The 9028-nt window shown below is 34.1% G+C and overlaps 1 protein-coding gene across 1 annotated transcript in view; it reads left to right on the top strand.

Moving 5' to 3' along the window:
• The first annotated feature begins 1234 nt into the window (after positions 1 to 1234).
• Positions 1235 to 9028, top strand: part of LOC123560267 (uncharacterized) — a 52267-nt gene continuing 44473 nt past the window's right edge. The window contains exon 1 of the mRNA XM_053516936.1: positions 1235 to 1342. Within this exon, the coding sequence (XP_053372911.1) occupies positions 1255 to 1342 (88 nt within the window). The 5' untranslated portion in view covers positions 1235 to 1254. The remainder of the gene's footprint in view (positions 1343 to 9028) is intronic.

Below are 9028 nucleotides of genomic sequence, written 5' to 3'. Positions count from 1 at the left end.
TTCCTGTCCAGTCTATAACTTTGTCATGCAAAACAGGATTTAGATATCAGTTGGCATAAATATTCCCCTGGATGAGACAACATGTCTTGCGCAAAACTCAGGCCTAAGGTCTAATGTCAAGGTCACACTTAGAGACCAAAGGTCAGACACAAGAATGACTTTGTTTGGAGCATTTCTTCTTCATGCATGGAGGGATTGTGATGTAACTTGGCACAAATGTTCACCAACATAAGACGGATTGTCTTGCGCAAGAACCAGGTCCCTAGGTCTAAGGTCAAGGTCACATTTAGAGGTCAAAGGTAAAATTCAAGAAGAACTTTGTACCGAGCATTTCTTCTTCATGCATGGAGTGATTTTGATGTAACTTGGACCAAATGTTCATCACCATGAGACACCCTTGTTTTTAGAATTACGTCCCTTTGTTTTTACTATAAATAGATTTTATTGTAACTTTTTTATTACTGGTGGTAGAGAAAAATCGAAACCACTTTTCTGTGGTACAACATGCAATTGTTACATCCAAGTTTTAGGTGTATTTTGACCTATCTACCTGGTCAAGAGTTTCTAGTGGACTTATATTATATACATTTTTTTTTTATTTTGATCTTTTTATGATTAATTTCCCTTTGTTCTTACTATAAATAACTTATATGATAACATTTTTATAATCAGCCAAAACAATTCAGTATGAAAACAGCTGTGGGTTTCTATATATGCACATTTTAATCCAAGTGTGTTGTTATAACATATTCATATTGTATATATAGTACAATATTGTTTATACATCATTGACAGATATCAGTTCATTATGTTATACTGCAGTAGAGAAAATTAGGTGCCTTCCAGTAGGGGACTTTGTATTGCATGGCAATACTTCATTCACTTGTTTTATTAAGGGAGACTTCGAAAATTATTTTTATGTCAAAGAAGGAATACAGATCAGGGACTTACGCCTTTAGAGCATCACTAAGTTGATTTCTAACATCACTGACCATTTTTAAAGCATAAAAGGTGCCGTTTTGCAATTTTTTGTTAAAAAGTTGAAAAAAATATTCTCCAAGGTCATAAAAACATTTAGGGTCTGGCCAAAAATTTAGGGTAGGTCGGGATACCGGATACGAACAATTTTTTTTTACGCCTTATTAGAACCACTTACATCATTTTATGTGCTGATTTGAATTTTTTATTGGCCAAATATATTTCAGTAATGCTTGCATGCATTTATTCCAGATCAGCATTGAGCAAGTGGAGGTAATGACGGATGAAGATTTTCAGAAAGTTGGCTTGAATACGATTGGAACTCGCATTAAAATTAAACAGGCCTGTAGGAACTTTTTGAAAGGTAGGCGTTAAATGAATAATAAAAAAACATATAATAATCGGTATATTATAAAGTGCATAAGTACAGTAATTTTAAAGGAAGAATGAGCAGGGCTCCAGATAATTTTTTTGGCCAATGAGTATTTACTCATCATATTTTTTGTGAAAGAGTAAAATTGTAAAATCTGAAATTGACTGGGAGTAATCTTACTCCTGAAAATTTATAATGAATGTGAACAAAAATTCAGAAATGAGTTTTATAACATATTTATTGGGTACATAACACCCATGAATTTGCTTGCAGTTCAGTTTCAATTCAATATTTAAGTTTTTGATTCTTTTTTTTATCCCTTGCCTTGCTTTTGGCTTCATTCACCAAAAAATATATGAAAGTCTAATATTCAATAAAGATCTACCTTTAGTTATATTTTGGGATTTTTTTTGTTGGTTTAAAGAATTCAGTTTTTGTTTACTTTTCCATTCTTAGAAAAGGACATTTTTAGCTCACCTGTCACAAAGTGACAAGGTGAGCTTTTGTGATCACGCAGCGTCCGTCGTCTGTGCGTGCGTGCGTAAACTTTTGCTTGTGACCACTCTAGAGGTCACATTTTTTATGGGATCTTTATGAAAGTTTGTCAGAATGTTCACCTTGATGATATCTAGGTCAAGTTCGCAACTGGGTCACGTGCGGTCAAAAACTATGTCAGTAGGTCTAAAAATAGAAAAACCTTGTGACCTCTCTAGAGGCCATATATTTCACAAGATCTTCATGAAAATCGGTCAGAGTGTTCACCTTGATGATATCTAGGTCAAGTTCGAAAGTGGGTCACATGCGGTCAAAAACTAGGTCAGTAGGTCAAATAATAGAAAAACCTTGTGACCTCTCTAAAGGCCATATTTTTCATGGGATCTGTATGAAAGTTGGTCTGAATGTTCATCTTGATGATGTCTAGGTCAAGTTTGAAATTGGGTCTACTGCATCAAAAACTAGGTCAGTAGGTCTAAAATTAGAAAAATCTTTTGACCTCTCTAGAGGCCATATTTTTCAATGGATCTTCATGAAAATTGGTCTGAATGAACACCTTGATGATATCTAGGTAAATTTCTAAACTGGGTCACGTGCGGTCAAGAACTAGGCCAGTAGGTATGAAAATAGAAAAACCTTGTGACATCTCTAGAGGCAATACTTGTGAATGGATCTTCATAAAAATTTGTCAGAATGTTCATCTTAATAATATCTAGGTCAAGTTAGAAAGTGGGTCACGTGCTTCAAAAAGTAGGTCAGTAGGTCAAATAATGAAAAAACCTTGTGATCTCTCTAGAGGCCATATTTTTCATGGGATCTGTATGAAAGTTGGTTTGAATGTTTATCTTGATGATATATAGGTCAAGTTTGAAACTGGGTCAACTGCAATCAAAAACTAGGTCAGTAGGTCTTAAAATAGGAAAACCTTGTGACCTCTCTAGAGGCCATACCCTTGAATGAATCTGCATGAAAATTGGTCAGAATGTTCACCTTGATGATATCTAGGTCAAGTTTGAAACTGGGCCACGTGCCATCAAAAACTAGGTCAGTAGGTCAAATAATAAAAAAACCTTTTGACCTCTATAGAGGCCTTACTTTTCATGGGATCTGTATGAAAGTTGTTCTGAATGTTCATCTTGATGATGTCTAGGTCAAGTTTGAAATTGGGTCAACTGCATCAAAAACTAGGTCAGTAGGTCTAAAATTAGAAAAATCTTTTGACCTCTCTAGAGGCCATATTTTTCAATGGATCTTCATGAAAATTGGTCTGAATGAACACCTTGATGATATCTAGGTCAGTTTCTAAACTGGGTCACGTGCGGTTAAGAACTAGGCCAGTAGGTATAAAAATAGAAAAACCTTGTGACATCTCTAGAGGCCATATTTTTCAATAGATCTTCATGAAAATTAGTGAGAATTTTTACTGTGATGATATCTAGGTCAGGTTCAAAACAGGGTCATGTACCTTTGAAAACTAGGTCGATAGGTCAGATAATAGAAAAACCTTGTGACTTCTCTAGAGGCCATGTTTTTCAATGGATCTTCATGAAAATTGGTCAGAATTTATATCATGATGATATATAGGTCAAGTTCAAAACTGGGTCACATGAGCTCAAAAACTAGGTCACTATGTCAAATAATAGAAAAAACGACGTCATACTCAAAAATGGGTCATGTGGGAAGAGGTGAGCGATTCAGGACCATCATGGTCCTCTTGTTGTTGTTTACTCCATAGTCGAAGTTGATATTTTAAATCGACACCGCTTTAAAATACACTACCGTACCGTCAATATTAATTCCCAACTATCTGATTTACGCACACATCGAGTGTATAATAAAGTTTAACCTAGGTCTATGGAGTACCATTCAATGCGTGTGTTCGTTCAGTGTGGGAGAATGCCTACTGTGCTCTGTTACATAAAGCATCCAGACAAATCAGATTTTGTTTACGCTAGTAAAAAGTAATTGCGTGCCTTTCTGTAATTTCATATACGTTTTTATATGCTTAAAAATTATCAGACGTACGTATAAGCATTATTTCAAAGTGTAATTTACACTAATACGCATCTTATCTGGGAATGTAGGACGTTTTGGCCCGGACGTTTCGGCCTAGGATCTTTCGGCCTAGGATGTTTTGGTCAGGCATTTTTTGGGGGTAGGACGTTTTGGCCAAAAATAAGTTGTGGTTCCATATCATGCAAAATATGGTCTGGAGATTATTCTAAAGAATGTTATAGGATAAGTGAACAAATTAAACTGATAATAAAACATACTCATGGTATTTTATTTTTATTTTTTATAATCTTTCTATATGTATACATATAAACATATACACATTGTATGTGTTTGTGCTTGTGAAAATATTTGCCATTTACAACAAACCAAAAGAGTTATGAAAATAAATTTTATTCACAATTACATTTTTAAAAAGAATGATCAGTTATACTGTAACATATGATAGCATATTAATGTCCAGATCATAATTTGCATATTATGGAAATAATTTCTTTTTGGCCAAAACATCCTACCTCAAAAATTTTCTTGGCCAAAACGTCCTAGGCCAAAAGATCCTAGGCCGAAACGTCCGGGCCAAAACGTCCGTGGCCAAAACGTCCGTCCTCCCTTATCTGGAGCCCTGAATGAGCTTATTGGCAAAGTAGGATAACTGCGTCTTTTTGAAAGAGCGGACCAGATAAACAAATAAATGTATGTATGTTTGTAGTGAATGAACAAAATGTAGAATTCTATTTCAGCATCACATCCCTGTGTAGTCCGAGAAATTCGTAAAATAATTGTGCACATCATGTGAAAAGCATGAAACTTGGCATTCTAGCTGATGAATATATTTCATTTTATTAGCTCATCTGATTTTTTGAAAAAAAAATGATGAGTTATTGTCATCACTTGAGCGGTTGTCGGCGTCGGCGTCGGCGTTGCCTGGTTAAGTTTTATGTTTAGGTCAGCTTTTCTCCTAAACTATCAAAGCTATTGCTTTGAAACTTGGAATACTTGTTCACCATCATAAGCTGACCCTGTATAGCAAGAAACTTAACTCCATCTTGCTTTTTGCAAGATTTATGGCCCCTTTTGTACTTAGAAAATATCAGATTTCTTGGTTAAGTTTTATGTTTAGGTCAACTTTTCTCCTAAACTATCAAAGCTTTTGCTTTGAAACTTGGAATACTTGTTCACCATCATAAGCAGACCATGTACATCAAGAAACATAACTCCATCTTGCTTTTTGCAAGAATTATTGCCCCTTTTGGACTTAGAAAATCAGTTTCTTGGTTAAGTTTTATGTTTAGGTCAGCTTTTATCCTAAACTATCAAAGCTATTCCTTTAAAACTTGCAACACTTGTTCACCATCATAAGCTGACCCTGTACAGCAAGAAACATAACTCCATCCTGCTTTTTGCAAGATTTATGGCCCCTTTTGGACTTAGAAAATATCAGATTTCTTGGTTAAGTTTTATGTTTAGGTCAACTTTTTCTCTTAAACTATCAAAGCTATTGCTTTAAAACTTGCAACTCTTGTTCACCATCATAAGCTGACCCTGTACAGCAAGCAACATAACTCCATCCTGCTTTTTGCAATAATTATTGCCCCTTTTGGACTTAGAAAAATCATTTTCTTGGTTGAATATTATGTTTAAGTCAACTTTTCTCATAAACTATCAAAGCTATTGCTTTAAAACTTGCAACAGTTTTTCACCATCATAAGTGGACACTGTACATCAAGAAACATAACTCTATCCTGCTTTTTGCAAGAGTGATGGCCCTTTTTAGACTTAGAAAATCGTGGGTAGGACAATATTTCTATTATACAAAAAAAATCAGATGAGCGTCAGCACCCGCAAGGCGGTGCTCTTGTTTAACCCTTTACTCCATAGATATGCTTTTTACCACCTCTATCCATTCCCTGATAGATACCCTTTTTACCACCTCTATCCATTCCCTGATAGATACTCTTTTTGACGCCTTCAAGTTTAAAAGCAAATTATGAATAAAGTACAACATCAAGGAATCCCACAAAAGCATTTTTGTAAAGTTTAAACCATGTACAAATGATATCTGTCAAAAAATATATGGTTTATATTTTATTTTTAATGGTAATTTAAACCTGAAATGAGGTAGTGTATTTATGGAAAATTACTGTGAGGAAAGTTTCATCTTGAGCTAAAATTCTGATTTTTTGAAAAAAAATGATGAGTTATTGTCATCACTTGAGCGGTTGTCGGCGTCGGCGTCGGCGTCGGCGTTGCCTGGTTAAGTTTTATGTTTAGGTCAGCTTTTCTCCTAAACTATCAAAGCTATTGCTTTGAAACTTGGAATACTTGTTCACCATCATAAGCTGACCCTGTATAGCAAGAAACGTAACTCCATCTTGCTTTTTGCAAGATTTATGGCCCCTTTTGTACTTAGAAAATATCAGATTTCTTGGTTAAGTTTTATGTTTAGGTCAACTTTTCTCCTAAACTATCAAAGCTTTTGCTTTGAAACTTGGAATACTTGTTCACCATCATAAGCAGACCATGTACATCAAGAAACATAACTCCATCTTGCTTTTTGCAAGAATTATTGCCCCTTTTGGACTTAGAAAATCAGTTTTCTTGGTTAAGTTTTATGTTTAGGTCAGCTTTTATCCTAAACTATCAAAGCTATTCCTTTAAAACTTGCAACACTTGTTCACCATCATAAGCTGACCCTGTACAGCAAGAAACATAACTCCATCCTGCTTTTTGCAAGATTTATGGCCCCTTTTGGACTTAGAAAATATCAGATTTCTTGGTTAAGTTTTATGTTTAGGTCAACTTTTTCTCTTAAACTATCAAAGCTATTGCTTTAAAACTTGCAACTCTTGTTCACCATCATAAGCTGACCCTGTACAGCAAGCAACATAACTCCATCCTGCTTTTTGCAATAATTATTGCCCCTTTTGGACTTAGAAAAATCATTTTCTTGGTTGAATATTATGTTTAAGTCAACTTTTCTCATAAACTATCAAAGCTATTGCTTTAAAACTTGCAACAGTTTTTCACCATCATAAGTGGACACTGTACATCAAGAAACATAACTCTATCCTGCTTTTTGCAAGAGTGATGGCCCTTTTTAGACTTAGAAAATCGTGGGTAGGACAATATTTCTATTATACAAAAAAAATCAGATGAGCGTCAGCACCCGCAAGGCGGTGCTCTTGTTTAACCCTTTACTCCATAGATATGCTTTTTACCACCTCTATCCATTCCCTGATAGATACCCTTTTTACCACCTCTATCCATTCCCTGATAGATACTCTTTTTGACGCCTTCAAGTTTAAAAGCAAATTATGAATAAAGTACAACATCAAGGAATCCCACAAAAGCATTTTTGTAAAGTTTAAACCATGTACAAATGATATCTGTCAAAAAATATATGGTTTATATTTTATTTTTAATGGTAATTTAAACCTGAAATGAGGTAGTGTATTTATGGAAAATTACTGTGAGGAAAGTTTCATCTTGAGCTAAAATTAGCCTGATCAAGGCTAATTATACCCCCAAGTTTATCTTTACAAATTATGAATTTGTGTAGTACATATTTGTACAAATTGTGAATTTGTGCAAGCTAAAAATAGTACTGTAAATTTTTTTAGGTTTCTGCATTTCCCAGGTGATTTAGAAAGCGGAGCATTTTTTTTTTCAATGGATTTATATAAAAAATATACACTTTATGATGGATTAAAAAAGTAACTGTTGCAAATACATATTGGTCTGATTTACCCTGAAGACAAATTAACAGCTAATTACCTGCTGCACTAAGGAATTTTATGACATATGTCTGTATATTACCTATCAGTGTGGGGTATGGTTGATTGGGGTGATCTTTGGATAATTGGCGTGTGCTATGGATAATTGTAGGCAACTTTGATGTTAATCCAATTAAGAAATTTTACTGATAAGTGTTTTATAAGCTGATAAAATTGCTTTTGATCAATTATTCTTATAAAAACATTATGTAACTAATATACCAGGGGAAAAATGCAGAAATGAATAAGTACCATCAATAGAAAAGTAGCTAAAATTATTATAGAAAAGTAAACTAATGGGTTTAAAGCTTTGTATGTCAAGAAATATTTATCACACTTTTATGTAAAATGTACCATTAGAAAGAAAATTTAATTGTGAAAAAACTGGGATCCGGACATTTGCCCCCCAGGACATTTGCCCCCCAATAAAAAAGTGGACTGCTGGACATTTGCCCCCCAGTTGAAATGGTAGATAGGACATTTGCCCCCCAGTGCTTATTTCTGAATCGGACATTTGCCCCCCAATATTTTTGTCCCCCAGTGATTTTTTAGGAACTTTGTAGAAGATAATTATCATATTGTAGATAACAATGTCTTTGTTTCTTACATCTTTCTAGTAGATAATTGCCAAAATAACAAGTCTGAGTGTTAAAAACATTGCACAAATTAAAAAATTATAACATTGTTATGAGCACTTTTATCACTCAATAATAGGCTATTATTTACCTTAACACCTGAATGTAATTAACATATTCATCAAATTTTTATCAATAAAATACTTATTTTTTTACTGAAAATTGCCTTTTAGAGTAATTTTGATAATTAAACAACATAAAAAGCAGTATATCTACTGGCACATAGGACAAAAATATTGGGGGGCAAATGTCCATTCTAAAAATAAGAAGTGGGGGGCAAATGTCCTATCTGCCATTTCAACTGGGGGGCAAATGTCCAGTAGTACATTTTTTCATTGGGGGGCAAATGTCCTGGGGGGCAAATGTCCTACAATCGAAAAAACTTTATGTTGGTTACTAAGTGTTTAAAACAATAATAAATATAGTAATATTGAATTGAATAACACAGGTATAAATTCTGCATTTTTTCCCCAATATCCTGTATGGAGATAGTGTACTGATTATCAGTAAAGCTGTATGGATATGATAAGCCTAATTAGGCTAAATGTATATGGAGTAAAGGGTTAAGAGTGGGAAGCGGGCTGTGAAAATCAAAATGGCTGCCAAAATCCAAGATGGCCACCAAAACTTACAGTTCTATAGGAAAATACTGAGACGACTGTTAAGATAGCATTAAAATAACATATTTTGGCATATTATTATATAATTATATCAAATATCAAATAAGCATGATGTAAAAGCAAAAATAAAATCCAATATGG

The sequence above is a fragment of the Mercenaria mercenaria genome, chromosome 10, assembly GCF_021730395.1.
Source record: "Mercenaria mercenaria strain notata chromosome 10, MADL_Memer_1, whole genome shotgun sequence".
Classification (NCBI taxonomy): domain Eukaryota; kingdom Metazoa; phylum Mollusca; class Bivalvia; order Venerida; family Veneridae; genus Mercenaria; species Mercenaria mercenaria.
Note: the sequence above shows the minus strand (reverse complement) of the source record. Positions and strands in the feature narration are given on the sequence as shown.